This window comes from Carassius auratus, unplaced genomic scaffold (assembly GCF_003368295.1).
Source record: "Carassius auratus strain Wakin unplaced genomic scaffold, ASM336829v1 scaf_tig00014308, whole genome shotgun sequence".
Classification (NCBI taxonomy): Eukaryota; Metazoa; Chordata; class Actinopteri; order Cypriniformes; family Cyprinidae; genus Carassius; species Carassius auratus.
In genome coordinates, this window is record NW_020524488.1 from 716938 (window position 1) to 733515 (window position 16578).

General features: G+C 36.8%; 2 protein-coding genes across 3 annotated transcripts; both read right to left on the bottom strand.

The window, feature by feature from the left end:
* Positions 1-793: 793 nt before the first annotated feature.
* LOC113074326 (E3 ubiquitin-protein ligase BRE1B-like) lies at positions 794-11094 on the bottom strand. 2 transcript variants are annotated; one of them, XM_026247137.1, is made up of 20 exons: positions 10998-11094; positions 9738-9881; positions 9374-9541; positions 8985-9297; positions 7728-7925; positions 7493-7614; positions 6854-7000; positions 6447-6521; positions 5959-6078; positions 5592-5771; positions 5366-5501; positions 4929-5050; positions 4319-4581; positions 3876-3993; positions 3617-3766; positions 3284-3496; positions 2920-3045; positions 2692-2832; positions 2498-2599; positions 794-1772 (listed from the first exon to the last, which is right to left on the bottom strand). In XM_026247137.1, the coding sequence occupies exons 1-20, from the start codon at positions 11007-11009 to the stop codon at positions 1596-1598; spliced, it is 3027 nt and encodes a 1008-aa protein (XP_026102922.1). In that variant the 5' UTR covers positions 11010-11094; the 3' UTR covers positions 794-1595. The 2 variants fall into 2 exon arrangements, with proteins under 2 accessions (XP_026102922.1, XP_026102923.1); XM_026247138.1 differs by lacking the exon at positions 10998-11094 and adding an exon at positions 10847-10945 and having other exon boundaries at positions 1590-1772.
* Positions 11095-11820: 726 nt separating this feature from the next.
* LOC113074328 (phosphorylase b kinase gamma catalytic chain, liver/testis isoform-like) lies at positions 11821-15891 on the bottom strand. Its single transcript, XM_026247145.1, has 10 exons — positions 15659-15891; positions 14831-14934; positions 14577-14752; positions 14437-14491; positions 13847-13912; positions 13561-13724; positions 13345-13435; positions 13099-13252; positions 12879-13004; positions 11821-12743 (listed from the first exon to the last, which is right to left on the bottom strand). Exons 2-10 carry the CDS (start codon positions 14923-14925, stop codon positions 12498-12500), a joined length of 1173 nt encoding a protein of 390 aa, XP_026102930.1. The 5' UTR covers positions 14926-14934; positions 15659-15891; the 3' UTR covers positions 11821-12497.
* Positions 15892-16578: the final 687 nt, after the last annotated feature.

A 16578-nucleotide genomic window follows, 5' to 3' on the forward strand; every position in this document is an offset into this window, starting at 1 on the left:
CATTTATGAATGTCAGACTGCTGATGGCATCTACTAAGAATTTAGAAATATTTCTAATACTAAAAATATTCTTCCTCAAAAGTAATAAAAGTACTGTTATTGTTGTTACCGTTAAAGATCCGAACTCGTAAAGAGGAAGCGGAATTGTTATTTCTTTATGATGCCCAAAACGATGTCTAAGCAGGCAACTCGCTAGGCTTTGAAACACGGCCCTAGAATCTCTGTATTCACAGCACGAGTGGGAAACCTTGAATGATGGTAAACGCACAAAGCGCCTGTTCACTGACAAGAATTTCGGTTTTACTTTCAAGCACTACATTTACGTGAAAAAGCAAAATTCTCTAGTAATAGGGAATATCCGCTATTATAATATTGATGGTCTTGTCGACGTAAGGAGTTGATGTCAGACCAATCAAGAAAACTCCTTAAATGAATAAACGTTTAAACCAAGTCAATTTGCAAAAAGAAGTACTTTTTGTAAGAGCATGAACTAGAGACCTCAGTCTCCGCACAGAGTATGTTTGAGCAAAATAGGCACATTAAAGTCACCCCACCCAACTACGTAATTCACTGTCTCTGGTCCAAGGGAGCAAACAACAGTTCAGTGTTTGGCAGACACACAACACAGACTGGGAGGAAAAGCAGTGCAACAGTTATTAATACGATCAGAACTGCAAAACCATGGGTGCGGGGAATGACATTAGGTCAATTGCGCAATATAATGAAAAACATTTGCATATATTTTCCGGGCAAGAATTTGCAAGTAAAAAAAAAAACTGGCAGACAACATATATACTGCAATATTACATGTGTAAAGTCCAGTTTCAATTTATCCTTTTGCACCAAGTACAACAATAACATTACAATTAAAATTAAAAGCCAGATTCATCTAGCCAATCAATCTTCAATGCAAAATACATTGCATACATTTTGTCTAGGTTAACATCAAAGCAGAGAGCTAAGTTCACAGATAATTGTATCCAGTTTTTATTTTTTTGTGAAACTGTGCAACAGTTATTGACATACATTGATGATAGATCTGGTATGGGCACTGTATGGTTTGGTATATGGTACCTACTGAGAAATTGTAAAAACTGACTGACTGACTAACTAAATTACTAGATAGTGTTACTTTATGACTCAGATAAGGCCATAATTGTCAAAACAAAACAGTTTCTTTTTAACTTTGAATGTCACTCATTCTGTGGAGTTATGACATTTATGATATATTGAAATCTGAGCAGATACAGATAGATTCCCTCTTTTTTCATGGTCATTCAACAAAATGCATGTAAAAAATTAAATAATAAATCGCAGTACTTTAAAGAACAGACAAAATTTAAGAGACAAAACTCAATGGATTCTTCTGCAATGAAGAAGCACTGCTTGCGTGCTGCAGACCATGAATACTTCACAACTCTTTCCATTCTGTCACTGTCTGTTTGGTCACAAGCACCACCTATAACAGATGGGAGTGAAAGTGGCTCCTCAGAACATTTTAAAATACCATATTATGGTAATATTGTGCTTCAAGACCACTTTCATCCATTCTTTCTCATCCACTTTTTTCAGTCCATCAAAAAGTGCACACTAAATTAGGTGATGTAGATGCGGTGGAAGTCGTTTGCTCCGAATGCAGCATTGCATTTGGGGCACTTCCTCTGGCGAGTGTCGTAGCGCGTCTTCAAGCATTCATAGCAGAAGACGTGGAAACACTTAGTGAGGACAGTCTCCTTATCTCGGGTATTACAACAGGGACAACGTAATTTAGCCTAGAAAAGAGACAACAAATAAGGTCAGCCACAAATGATACAGTATTAAGCTAATCTACAAGGCATTAAATGTGTGAAATTCATTTCATAGACACATTAACTGTGCCTATAAAAAATGTTTTTTTAAAAGGATGAGTTGGACCAAATAGTACAGGAAAAGCAGACAGCTAGCGGCCAGCACACAGGGGAAAAAAAACCCCATCCCAGTTGGATTCCTCAAGATGTTGGCTGGAAGAATAGCCACAGTGTGTAATCTACGCAAAGAGTGGCTACTTTGAAGAAGCTAAAATTATATGACAGTTTAACCTAGTTTGGTCACAAAATGTTTCCCACACTTCCATTTGTGTTTTCATAACTTTGATGACTTCATTATTGTAAAATTGTAAAAAAAAAAAAAATAATAATAATAACGTTCTTCGCACTTAAAAATATAGAAAAAAAAACATATTGTGAAATATTATTACAATTTAAAAAAATGTTTTCTATTTGAATACATTTAAAAATGTTACTTGCTGCTCAATATTTTTGGGGAACCTGAGACACCTTTTTATTCAAGACTATTAGATGAATATAATGTTCAAACAAACATCATTTACTTGAAATGGAAATCTTGTTAAACATTACTGTTTTACGGTCACTGTCGATCAATTAAATTCATTTGCTGAATAAAAGTACTCATGTCCCCAATCTAAAAAATAAAAATAAAACCTGAAATTTTGTCTGACCTTATACTGATTAATTTCTTCTTGCAGAATCTCATCAGCATCTGTGTACACCTCAACTTTCTTCTGTTTCTCCAGCTTACGCCGCAGTCTGGACAAGTCCTCCTGAAAAGAACAGCACAGTAGAAGAGTTTTCACACACATGGTTCTCACTTGTTTCTATCCCAAACTTTTCTACAACGCATGTGCCCATGCACCTGTGCTTTCTTGAGGTTGACGCTCTCCCTCTCACGGGCAGTGCGGTTGTCTAATACTGAGGCTTGGATTTCCCTCAGTTTGGTCTGAGTGTGTTCCAGCTGTACTTTAAGGTCCTCGGCCAACTGGGCCGCCTCCACTGCCTGAGCCATTGTGCAAAAAGACAAGCATTAAAGTCATGGTTGTCATAGACATGAGAACAGAGGTGGGCGTCTGTGATCCGGTTTTACCTTGCGCTTGTTGAGCTCCAGGGCTTGAGTACGCAGTGCCAGCTCCTTCTCCAGTGTGGCCAGTGTGTTCTGCAGGACACCCTCCTTTTCTTCTAGTTTCTGCACTACCAGCAGCTGAGCATCCACCTGGGAGAGAGTTAAAGAGCGGATGACAACTACATCAGTATTTTTGGGAGATAACTTTGTGTGCAAACACTGCCTGCAAAGTCAGCCTAAGCTTTCAGGTGTAGCCCGAGTCATCGCACTGCCATAGAGCCCACTGACTAGCAGATTATAAAAATGTTTGTTTTGCACATTCATAAATTCACATGTGGGTGCATCGTGATTTTTTGACAAATTTCTGTTTTTTTGTTTTTTTGCGAACCTGGGTTTTGAAAGTAAGCACTTGGTCTGCCAATTCCTCTTTCTCCTCCCGCAGAAGCTTGTAAATCTGGTTGGATTTGATTCTTTCACTCATAAGTTTGAAGTTGGCATCGTCTTTCTCTCTGAGCTGCTGCATGAGTCTGCTGTTCTGCTCCTGCATGTCTTCAAATGCCTGTCCTGTCACATCCATCTCACTCAGCAGGGCCTCTTCCTCCTGAAAGGTCAACACGGGAATCAGTTCATCTGCTTTTAACTATCAGTAATCTTCTACAGAGGCTATAATCTAGATTTATTCTAACACAAATGTTGACAATTGTTTTGTTCAACTAAACACCTGTTTAGTAGCAGCCAATTTTTTCTGCAAGTGTTCGATGGTCTCCTCGGCCACACGGATCTTACGGAGAGCATCTTCATCTGCCAGTTTTTTGCTTTCCTTTCTTTCCCTCTCCTCCAGTTCCCGAACTCGCTGCCTCAACTCTTCCACCTGCCAATCAATGTCGATGTTAGCATTAAGACAAGGAGCACCCCAAGTGAATTGCATGTTAATGGTTTCGCCACACAGAGACACAGCAAATCTTAGTGGGTTCACATACTTCTGCTTTGGACTTCTTTTCTGCGGCCATAAGTTGCACTTTATCTCGCTGCTCCTTTGGGGCTGATTTGTACATGTCTAGCAGTAGTTTCATTTCCTTCTGAGATTCCTGAGCTTTTCTGTAGACACGGTGCAAATGATGTGTAGGAGAGGTGACTCAGATGTGAAGTTCATTAAACGCTATACGATATGAGGTGATATTACAGTTGCCCAAAATAGAGAACATTAAAATACAACACAGAAAGTGCTTTCCATCTTCAGGTTTATACTTAGTGTTTGTGTGTGTGTGTGTGTGTGTATACAGTGAAAATATCATCACCTTTTAAAATAATCACATTTTGTCGCTTTGCAGCCTGAAATGAAGACTGTATACACACACACACACACACACACACATTAATTAAATGTCACTTGCTTTGATCTAGGCTGAAAGATGAGACATACTTGAGCTCTCCTCGAAGCATCTTCAGTGTGTCAGAGTCCTTCCTTTTCAGCTCCTCACTCCGCTGTCTCTCCCGCTCTCTCTCTCGCTCCCTCTCTCTCTCTGCCTCCCTCTCTCTCTCCCGTGCCCGTTGCCTTTCCAGCTCTCTCCTCCTCTCTTCCTCTTCCTCCTGGTCATCATCCTCCTCTTTCTTAACTTCCAGTCCTCCGTCACCCACGCTTTCTTCCAACATCAGTGCACCTGCATCTCCACTCTGACACTTCAACTAAATAACAACATGAGTCACTTTACACAGAGAACAATTCAGTTAAACTGTAATTATTCTGAAAACACTAAAAGCCCATATGCAATAACAAATGTGTAGTTAATGGAAGATTAGATAGTAAAAGTTTTGGAGTTATTTATTTTCTTTACAACAATTTAAAAATGATGCTTTTGCTGTTTGAAAACAAGCTATATTCTTTCATAAACATGTATAAATAGATAGATAGATAGATAGATAGATAGATAGATAGATAGATAGATAATCATTGTGATTGAATGTTTCCACCTTAAATTTCTGTTATCGTGGGAAATCAAAAAACAGTCAATGGAGACCAGCATGAGCAATACCTTGTTTATTTCCATCTGTGTCTCACGAAGTTTCCGCTTATATCTCTGCACATCACCTTTCAGCTGATGATTATGGTTTTGAAGACTGCTGATTAAATGTCTCATTTCTCTGTTTATTGGGCCTGAAGTGAATGAGAGAGAAAATATAAAAAAAAAAATAAAAAAAAATACAAACAGTCAAGAGAGAGATAGTGATTCTTATAGTCATTTAAATAACAGTAACAAATGTCTTGGTTTGTGATGCTTAGTAAAACGTAAACCCCAGGCAAAACAATGAAGAGGAGAAGTGATGACAGGATACACCACCCACACAGATTTCCTTGCTACAGCCATGGTTACTGTAAAACAAACGGGCCTTGGGAAATTCACTAAGGAATCCCACCTAACCCTAAACGCGTGACAACCAAAATGAAAATCATTTTTATGAGTGATGCTACCTGCTTGCTCATTGGCTGCAAGATTCTGTTCAAACTCGATCCTTAGCATTTCATATTCCTTGCGCACCTGGGCCAGCGTGTCCTCCAGCTGGATGACCTCAGTGCGTAACTTTTTCTGAAGAGACAGCTCATCACTCTAGAAACAGAGAGAGTGACATTCAAACACTCAGAAAAAAAATCATACTCCGATAGAACTAGAAGATATCTGTCCTGTCTTCTCTCTTACTTCCATGTGCTCGATCTGCCGCAGGTGAGCGTTTTTGGCTGTCAGCAGCAGAGCTCTGGCTTCGTCCAGCTGGGTCTTCACACTTAGAGACTCATTGTACAGCAGAGAGAACTGTGATTGGAGGCACTTGTACTCTGGCGTCTCCTTCAACACATCCTCTGGTATATTCCTCAGATCCATCTAGAGAGATACAGAGGTCAGTAATGCATCATAAAAAAAAAAATCCCTTTGATATGCCCTCACCCAGCTTCCTGCTTCAACAGGAACTCCGTTGAAATGTGAAAGAAAACTATTCTCATCGAATAATGCAACAGGGTCATTACTGGGAAGTTTGAGATGATGTTTTATTATCATTAAACTCGAACACCTTTAATTTCTCGCTCTCCCGAACAGCTTCCTGTAGCTCTTGCTGGAGTTTCTCAAGCTCTGCCATGCGGCTGTTGGCAAGTTCTTGGTTCTGCTCCAGTTCGGCATTCAGAGACTCGAACTGAGAAAAGAGAAATACTTATTGGACAATCTGATGTACAATGAGACTGGAATCAGGTCTACATCATTGCAATAAACAAATTTTATTAAAACTACATATAGACATTTGTAAAAAAAAAAAAAAAAAAAAATGTTTTAGGTTACCATTTTTGAAGTACTTTAAAATATTAAATGGAAATTAAAAATATTGCCTTTGCAACTAACTGAAATAAGTTTAAGTACTACAATTCCTAAAACTTAAAATTAAATGAAAGCTGATGAAAATAGCGCATAAATGACTTTAAAAGAAACATGAAAAAAGCTAATTCAAAATATTAATACTATAGTAGTATGCAAATAATACTAAAATACAGCTGTTTCACAGTTTACCTTCTGTATACTTAGTGTGATTTGACCACCTGGTAATCCACCTGAACTGCCAGTGGCATGGTAACCGGTGTTAAGCTGATTTGGGGAAAAAATAAATAAATGAATACATGTTCAAGAAATCAACAAAACAAAACACATTTAAAAAAAATTATTAATACTCCCCATATTCAAACCACAAAAAGATTAACGTCACTGCATTATAATATGTATTGACTGTATATTTTGCCTGTATGTTGCTTTGCTTTACTGTGTCTACTGTAAATGACAGTTCATGCAGTACAGTTTCCTTTCCAAAGGAAGTACTGATAGACATGCAAACAACACGATTACTAGGAGAATGAACTGCAAAAGAAATACACTGCATGAAAGAAATGAATCTTATTTTCAGTTACGAAGAAAAAGCCGACCTGCTCCAGAGCTTCTGCTAGGTGTTTATTCAGCTTCTGCTCTCTCTTACGAAGTTTTTCAATGTCCCACTGCAGATCCTCCACAGCGGTTTCCATCTCAGACACTTTAGTCTCTGAACTTGTCACTTTGTCAATCAATTCATTATACTGTGGAAGCAAATACACACACACACACACACACATCTTTAAAATTGGAATAGGCAGTTTTATACTGATACTTAAAAAATACGTTTTTATATACACTTCCGTTCAAAAGTTTGGGGTTGGCAAGACTTATTTTAAAAATGTTAAATATCATATGCTTACCAAGCAATTACTTCAGTCTTTAGTTACATGATTTAGTCACATGATGATTTAAATAAGCTGATATTGTTCTTAAGAAACGTTTCTTAGTATGATTCAATGTTGAATATTTTTTATGGAAACCATGACACATTTTTTCATAAGTCTGTGATTAAAAGAACGTTAAAACAAAAACACGATTTATTTGCAACAGAATGTTACGGAAATTTTTTTTTGTACTTTTAATCAATTTAATGTGGATACATTAAAACACTGATCCCAAACTTTTGAACGGTAACATTAACATTTAATCAATATAAATAGAATAAGCTCAAATAAAACTAGGTAAACAGATACCTCCAATGACATTTTGTGGTGTTTCCCTTGAAGGGAGTATGCAAGATCTTGCAGTCGATTATGTTCCTCTAGAAGTGTGTGGTTTGTGGCAATAATCTCTCGCTGACTATCATCCTCACACACTGACAAGAACAAAGTGAAAAACAATTTAGGCAAGCTAAAGCATTTAAAGATGCTTTTTCTATAATAAACAGTTTGTGCTTTGAGAATCACAAAAAATTCATTCTTATTTTACCAGCTGACTGCACTCGGGTACACAGCTCATCAATGGTGGTATGCAGACGGTCAAATATGCAGACCATACAGGCCACAGCACCCTTGCTGAACTGCATCCTGTCCTGTAGATGCAGTGTGAGCTCCTCCTCACTGCTGTTATCCAGAGTGGCCAGGAAAGCCTTTGCACTCTCGCTGAGAGGTGGTGGAGGTGGAGGAACTTACAAAATAATAATAATAAAAATAAATAAATAGACCAAAAACAATATTAATGTGGATTGTAAAAGCTGTTATGAACAGTTTCTGTGTGGCCTAGCAGATAACAAACACAAGATGCATTAATGTTTTACATTTCAATGTTGATCCTTTGTTAACCATGTAAAGCAGGAGTCACCAAACTCGGTCCTGGGGGGTCTGTGTCCTGCAGAGTTTAGCTCCAACTTGCCTCAACAAACCTGCCTGGAAGTTTCAAGTGTAGCTAGTAAAAACTTGATTAGCTGGTTCAGGTGTGTTTGATTAGGGTTGGAGCTAAACTCTCCAGGACACCGGCCCTCTAGGAATGAGTTTGGTGACCCCTGCTGTAAAGGCTGAAATGTGAAATACTAATAGAAAACAAAAAACAAATCATTTCTAAAATAATTAGCATGTGTTGTTTCTTGAGTATCAGATTTGATATGTTAGGATTTTTTATGGCTTATAAAATATGATAATATGTGGATAAAGAATACATACTCGAGGAGGTAAATAATAAAAAAATCAAAAGCAAAAATATGCAATTTGTTGCAGATATAAAAAGATAAGATGGAATTCTGATTTCATCCTTAACGATTACTAATAATATAAAAGTTATTCTAATGTTTAGTTCATAAAAACTTTTACAAATTTCTCAGCGAAAAGACACATCTGCCATGACCTGAAAAGGACATTTTTAGTATTGTATTGTTACTTGCTAAAAAAATGATACATTTTCAATCAGACAACAGAAGCATGCAGTAGATTGAGTACAACTGTTTTTTTTTTTACAGCAAGTTTTGAAAATGTGCATATCAATATGAAACAGTAGGCTTTGCAGGGTTAATATGATTACTAAATAAACTATAAATATCAACATGATATAAAAGCTGTTGTACTCAATCTACAACATGTTTTTGTTGCTTGATTGACAGTATTTTTTAAGCATGGTAACAACCTTTTGTACAATTCTAAAAATGCTTTATTTGACATATTTGTAGATATATATGTACATAGTGTATTGGAGTCTAACTCCTTTCATGTTTACCGGGAATTCCATCCTGCACGGGTTCCTTCTCAGAGTCAGGAAGCTGCTGTTGCTGCTCTTGCTCCTGTGTCTGTTCCTTTTCTTGCACTGGTTGTTTTTCTTCTTCCACTGCCTCAGCTGAAAGTGGAGGCTGGGGGAGACCGTCCTCACTTTCTTTTGGAGCTGGCAAAGGAGCAGAAGGTTCAGGAGCAGATGATGGGGCTGCAGCAGGAACCGGGACGTCTGGAACAGGAGGGGTGGCAAGGGTCTGGACTTGTGTTGGGCCATGCTTAGGCTCCACACGTTGCAGCAGTTCATGGATATTCTCCTCAAGCTGTGGGAACAGAGGGTTCAAATATGCCTGTCTTGCTACTCATTTTAAGTGGTAAAGCAATAGAATAGTGACCAACCTGAGTCCAGCAGCGGTTGACAATAAGCAGTGTGGTGTCATCAGTTGCCTGCCTCTTCTCCAGCTTCTCAATCTTCTCCCTCAACTCATCCTCCAAAGCCTGCCTTTGTTCAAGGCGTTCACAGAGCTTCTTGTTCTTGAACTGAATAACCTTCATGTCCATCTCCTCCTGCAAAAGACAGAAAATGTGGAGAAGTCAATCTTGTTTACAAAGGTTTTCAAGGTTATGAAAGAAACATATACTAATGTTGAAAAGTTTGGGGACTGTAAGATTTGTTTTAAAAGTAATTACACTTTTATTAATTAAGGATGCAATAAATGGATCAAAAGTGACAGTAAAGTCATAATAGCAACATTAAACGAACCGTAGAAGAAACTCCTCCAATGCGGATGGGCTCGATGAGCGTAGTGGTAGTCTTCTCCTCTTTCTTCAGCTTTTTTTCAGGAGGGCCAGGGGGACTATCCCCTCCTGAGGGGCGCTTCCCAGCCCCTGCGCCAGACATGCTTCCCTACAAAATTCACTTAATGTTAGACTCAACTTTAAAGATTATTATAATATCATTAAGACCTTAATCACAGACAAATTATAGGTAGGTAGATAGAATTATTAAACGTCTCTTTTAAAACTGTCATCATATACTCTCACCCTCATGTTGTTCCAAACCTGTATGACTTCCTATCTTTGATGAAATACGAATGGAGGTGTCAGGCACAATGACAGCCTCAGTCATCATTTAGTTTCATTGTGTGGAAATAAATATGCAGTTTAAAGTAAATGATGGCTGACAATGTCACTTCTAAACATTTTTCACAATATTTCCTTTTGGGTTCTACAGAAAAGCAAGTCATACATTGGAATAACATGAGGGTGAGTAAATGATTGAACATTTCATTTTGGGGTGCACTATCACTTTAAGTAAGACAGCTATCAGTTCTGATATTATCAAAAAAGACACTGAAAAGAGATTTTGCATAGATAATATCTACTTAAGTGGCCTAAAATTGGCTTTACATAATCAATATATTACTCTGTTCTCCCAAAACTAAATGGTGAACAATAATGAGATGATTTACACAGAAACAACTGTCACTTAACTCATGAATTTGAGATAGTATGATATTAATGCTGGCTAACGACGGCGAACTAATTTTTACTTATTGGATCTTTTTTTATAATGAAATAAACAATAAAGACGATTTAACAGTCATTTGAACCCTATCACATATTTTAAGTAAAATATTATATTCTTCATTAATTTCAAGCAACCATGGCGCTTTGAATGAAGTTAGCTTCGATGCTAGGTGAAGCCTATCAAGCGAGTTCCAAAAAAACAGCCCTTTTTTACAGTATAAATTACAGTGTGTTATAACTATATGTCATAAGCAATACGACACAGTTTTAGCTACCTCACTGTTAAAAATGTGTATTAAAATATGTCTGTGTTAATGATTTCCTTTGCAACCACAAACAAACCTCCACTCCAGCCGGAAAACAGGAAGGAAGATAGCGTACATGAACACTGACACTACAGGAAAAATATTGTCTATCAAAATAAAAGCGAGCGTGTATAGACCATAGACAGGCCCTCACGTATGTTGAAAGTTTTTGTTTCTAGCACTCATACCTTTTTGGACATTTGTTGTAATCACAGATGTATTTGCTCGATTGTGCGATTTAAATAACGTATGGTTGTGCACTCTTTAGTGGTGGTCTGATACATTATACGTCACTTCCCCTAAATCGCAGGGTGAAAATAAAAGTTATCAAACGTTTTATTTTTAATGAATTAATTATTTACATTAATAATAATAAGTATTATTACTAATATCATTATTAATATAAGTATTGTAATTAATAATTACTACTAATAATTGAAAAAAAAAACTAGCATCAGCTATGAAGATCTGTATAGGATCATCCATTTCAACTCCTGTTTGACAAATTATTCTAAAAGAAATATGTAAATTTAGTTTAAATTTTTTTTTTTAAATCTAACAGGGAGATAATTTAATACTATATGTAATAATTAAAATATTACATTTGAGGGCTATTGTCCACAAAGCACAAAGACAACCAAGAAGAAGAAAAAAATACAATGTTTTTTTTTATTTTTTTTTATTTAAGTAATTTGGAAAACCTGTAAAAATAAGTTGACCAGATTTTTAAAACAGTGATTACATATTGTTTATGCAAGACTGTATGCTCTAATATGTAATACTCACTACATACAACAAATAAAATAAAGGTTTATGTATATATTATGTTTTTTTCCCCCAAAAGGGTCTTCTCTAAATTCTGAGCTAATATGCTAATAGTTTAAAAGGAGATAAAGTGATGCATTTGACCTGTCAGCTACAGCAACGGCTCCAGGACAGTGCTGATCAGCTTTATGATGCCATTACTAAACTGGAGACAAACATTCAAGTGAAGAAGTAAGAAAATATATCCCATGTCTGAAAACCATTCATTTCAAAAGCAAAAACACACAAAATACAGTAATTATATATATATTATTCATATATGTGTACCTGTTTAGAATTAGTACAGTACCTTCATGATGAATGGATAATGTGTAGTCAACTGTGATAAAAGCAACAAGTGGTAAAACATATTTAAAAGATAAAAATGAATAAAACCAGTACACACAACTCTCAGTAGGGTTACACATCTGTAATGCTTTGTTTCAAGTATGTTATCCTTTGAATTGAAAGGCTTAAAGTCCACTCCACATTATTACATCTCCCTTGTCCATTTATGGTTTAGTCTTCAATATCCTGGAATTGTTTTCAAAGCATACGAATGATAATAAATGCAAATACAATCTGCTTTGTGTCAAAACCAATCAAAGGCTAGAGAGCTTGAACAGGAGACGAGCTCCGTTAGGTAATTGTAAATCCAAGTAAATTATTTTATTTATTTATTTTCTTATCTCTTCATATCAAGCTGGTCCATATAATACGCAATATCAGATGATACCACCGATATGTTTGTGATAAAACTTACATTTAAAAAACATAAAATCCACAGTGAGTGGTTAAAATGAGGTCACGTGGCATGGTGCTAAAATTAAAAAGCACTGTAAATGGACAGACGAGGAATATCTTCAGAAACAAAAACATGCCCTTTAGTTTTCAAGGTCTTCAAGGCCCAGTAGAATGATTTTAGCTGTGTTCTGGAATAGAGCAGCTCGGTTCTGTTGCTCCCCTTTCTTGACCCAGTGTCCATATATGCGGAAAGCACAGCCGTCGATCAGCTTGCGCACACCGCGGATGGAATAAGGGTCTCTTGCTAGGAGCTCCTTTGTTAATGGTCTGGCTCGGTAGTAGCGGCTCTGCATTCGTATACAGGCTAACACAGTCAAGATCAGGGCCTGAAAGTGCAAAGAACAGTTTTTAATTACAAGTAATTTTCACAAAAATATATTTTTCAACATTGGTTACAATAAAGAATGTTTCTTGAGCACTGAATACTTTTGAATGGTTGTGTATAAATGAAACACACACACCTTAAATGTCTTCCTAGGGCTAAAGAGCCGCACTTCCTCCTTTTGGTACTGACGGAAGAAAGGATGAGCAAGAGCTTCTTCGGCCGTGAGGCGAAGAGTGGGTTCCAACACTAAAAGCCTTGAGATCTAAGGGAGTTTAATGCACATATAGGTACATTTCTTAATATTAGCAGTTAGTCTGTCTACGCTGTAGGCTGAGAGAATGCTAAGAGAATCTCACCAAGTCTTTGACGGTGTCAGACCGGTCATCCCACTCTGGAGAGCTAAACTGGTACCGGCCTTCCATGATCATTCTCAGCATCAGCAGCTGTTTGCGATGCCAGAATGGTGGAGACCCAGCAAGAAGCGTGAACATGATCACACCACAAGCCCACCTGTGGGAAAACACGGAGCAAAACGAAGAACCCATGTGACACAAAGAAAGGTTTAATAAGGTTTAATAGCAGAACTGAGCTTATTTACTCACAGGTCAACCTCTTTCCCATAACCCTCATGTGTCTCATCCATGGAGCACTTCAGAATCTCTGGTGCCAGATATCCTGGTGTTCCACACAACTCTAACAAGGGAAATTGAAAAAGACCAGTTTACAAACAATGTATGTTTTTAATGAAATAACAAATCTAAAAATCTGTTTTGATTTGCCGCTGTGGGAAGACAGGGTTATTTCTTATTTTTTCTCACCTCTTAGTTTTTCATCAGGCCCCAGTTGGACTGAAAAGCCAAAGTCAGAAAGTTTAATGTGTCCCTGGTCATCTAGCAGAATATTTTCAGGCTTGAGGTCACGGTGTATAATATTTAGTGAGTGTAGATACTGGACAGCCTCCAGAAGAGCACGCATCATGCTCCTAAAAGCGAGAAGAGATTTGCAGGAAATATTTGCGGCAAATTATGGTATGAGGAGAACAGTTTGAACTACCATGGAAACATAGGAATAGAAGCAAGGTCTGAGAATAAATTAAAAACTTACCTGGTTTCCTTTTCACTGAGAGTCACCTTTTCAGTCAAGTAATCAAATAGCTCTCCTCTCCTCATGCTGTATAAAAAGTTGTGTGCAAGATTACAACATATACAGTACTGTTTAAAAGTTGGGGGTTGCTAAGGTACGTTACGTAAATATTATTGTAATTTAAAATAACTGTTTTCTAGTTTAATATATTTTTTTAAATGTTATTTATTCCTGTGATGGCAAAGCTGAATTTTCAGCAGCCATTACTCCAGTCTTCAGTGTCACATGATCCTTCAGATATCTTTCTAATATTCTGATTTGCTGCTAAAGTAAGATTTCTTATAATTTCTTATTTCTTATAATAAATGTTGAAATGTTTGAAGAAAACATGATCACATTTTTTCAGTATTATTTGATTATTAAACAACCAAGAACAACATTAATTTGAAATGCAAATCTTTTGTTAGTTTAAAAAATTATATTTTGTATTGCATCCTTTCCTTCAAAAAAAATAAATAAATAAATAAATTCTTACTGACCCCAAACTTTTCAAAGGTAGTGTATAACAATATAACAATATATATATATATAAGAAGAAAATACATACTTACAGGTCAAATACCAAAAATATGAATGTTGTTGACTCATAAGAATCAATCAGTGTAACTGAAAATGAGCACAAATAAGGTCAGTTACTACTCAGAAAAGATTCAACTGATGTTTAAACATTTGCAGTAAAATTCAGACTTACTGATGGACGGGTGGCCATTCACCAGCTTGAGAACATGGATCTCCTTCAGTGTGGAGCTTTTCACCTCCTCTAACTGCTGTTCTGTCATTTTCTCTGCAGTGATCTCAATGATCTTCACCGCAAACTCCTGCCCCGTCTGTTTGTGTACACATCTGCGCACAACACTGCTCACACCTCTGCATAGGGGACAGTTTAGTTACAGACATCTCAATAAATCACATCAAAACACTTGTTGAAACCAAAAAAATACTCACCTTCCAATCACCTCTTTGGCATCATACTTCTGATAAAACTCTTTTGCCCCGACCCAGTCGGGCAGCTCATCTCCAACAATGATATCGCGAGTCATTCTGATAACCTAAACCAGACACATTTATTTACTTTGAATGAGTGAAGAGAAGGTATGCTATGTTTGCTTCTTCTGTATTAAAAATCTTGATTGCCCAAACAAACACACACACACATGTATACGTATGTATATGTGTTATATATATATATATATGTGTGTGTGTGTGTGTGTGTGTGTGTGTATTAATATTACAAAAATATAACTTCAGTTTCAGTTATATATAACTTCAGTATCTCCAGTCTATATTTTGTGGAGCAAAATAGACATGCAGTAAACTGCACGTACACAAAAGTGCGCGTGTGCGAGCATATGTAGTTGAGGGTTGTGTATGTTTGTGGTGACATTAAGGTTCAGATACGGATACAATCAGCAATATTTTCAGGGATAGTAATTTATTATAGCATGTTATTTTAGTAATAAATATCGTTAACTAATTGTTAGAACGGACACATGCTTTCCTAGTTGCCATTTGTTTTCATTTCAACCCTATTAAATGTAAATATTTCGCATAATTATATCCTTTTGTCTGAAGCAAAAAGAAACTGAAAAGAATTAATGTATAAAAATGTTAGGCAAACTTGCAGTTTGCAGGCTAATCAGCTTAATACGCATGAAATAACAGCAAATTGTAGCAATAACTGAAAACAGTCTAACTGTTCTGGAAAATAAGTGAGCGATCAATGACCTCGTCTGCGCTCTTGTCCCAACCCAGAAAAGCCGAAAGTGTACTTACAAGCACTTCTACAAAATCAACCGAAGTGCACAGCAGTCTGACGGTTCAGTGTTTTCAACTGACCGGCTGAAAACATGCATTTAAAGCTACCGACAATACTGCCATAGCACTGTTGTAAACTTTTATAGAGCTCCCGGGAAATGTCAACAACACCCCCGTCGTCGAGTCGCTCTTCTCTCGCTGCCTTGTAAATGACAGCTGCTATACTGTCGTCATTCATCACTGCCGCCTACAGGATGGAGCATTCTTCTTCTTCTTCTTCTTCTTCTTGTATTTATAATGGCGGGTGGCAACTAATGTTTAAGGATGGAGCATTGTCCTGGCTTTACCATTTAAAAAGATGAGGCAACAGATATAAAACAAAACGGTTTTAAATATAACAAAAATAATAAGCAATATTTAAAATATTTAATCAGACACCAATTATAAATGTAGACTAATAAAAGCTGTTTTATTGTACATAAAGTGGGTTGCCTCATGGGGCCCACCATGCTGAGATCCCATGCTAAATTCTACTTATAGTGTGGAGGAAACATACCAAAGAAAAATAATGGCAAGATATGCCAATCTTCTGAAGGGATGGATAGATTGGGTCCTTGATTTATGTGCTTTTCATTCTCTCATTGAATATTCTGTCACTATGCTGACTTGACCGTCGTTTCCATGGGCACCACACTCACTTCTATGGTCTTGATACAGCCTACATAACATAATCTCTTTATAGTTTTCCAATAAAAATGCAGAGTAAAAGAATAAACCAGTAGACCCCTGGTAGATCTGGACGTATTTATTTATTTGCTTATGACATATCATCTTAACTAAAAAAAAGACTACATATAAGCTAAATATATACCACGTAAAGGTTTATTTAGAAATTCATACATAAATTATGGATATCCCATGATATTGACAACAAGTAG

Excerpts from the sequence above, each read along its gene's own strand:
- LOC113074326 (XM_026247137.1), bottom strand. Across the intron at positions 7,001-7,492 it reads ACCACAAAATGTCATTGGAG|TATAATGAATTGATTGACAA; the intron begins GTATCTGTTTAC and ends TTGCTTCCACAG. Across the intron at positions 3,994-4,318 it reads ATGCTTCGAGGAGAGCTCAA|AAAAGCTCAGGAATCTCAGA; the intron begins GTATGTCTCATC and ends CCGTGTCTACAG.
- LOC113074328 (XM_026247145.1), bottom strand. The coding sequence starts at position 14,925 with ATGACTCGCGATATCATTGTTGGAGATGAGCTGCCCGACTGGGTCGGG. Across the intron at positions 13,913-14,436 it reads ATATTTTTGGTATTTGACCT|CATGAGGAGAGGAGAGCTAT; the intron begins GTAAGTATGTAT and ends CTTTTTATACAG. Across the intron at positions 12,744-12,878 it reads GCCCTAGGAAGACATTTAAG|GCCCTGATCTTGACTGTGTT; the intron begins GTGTGTGTGTTT and ends TTGCACTTTCAG.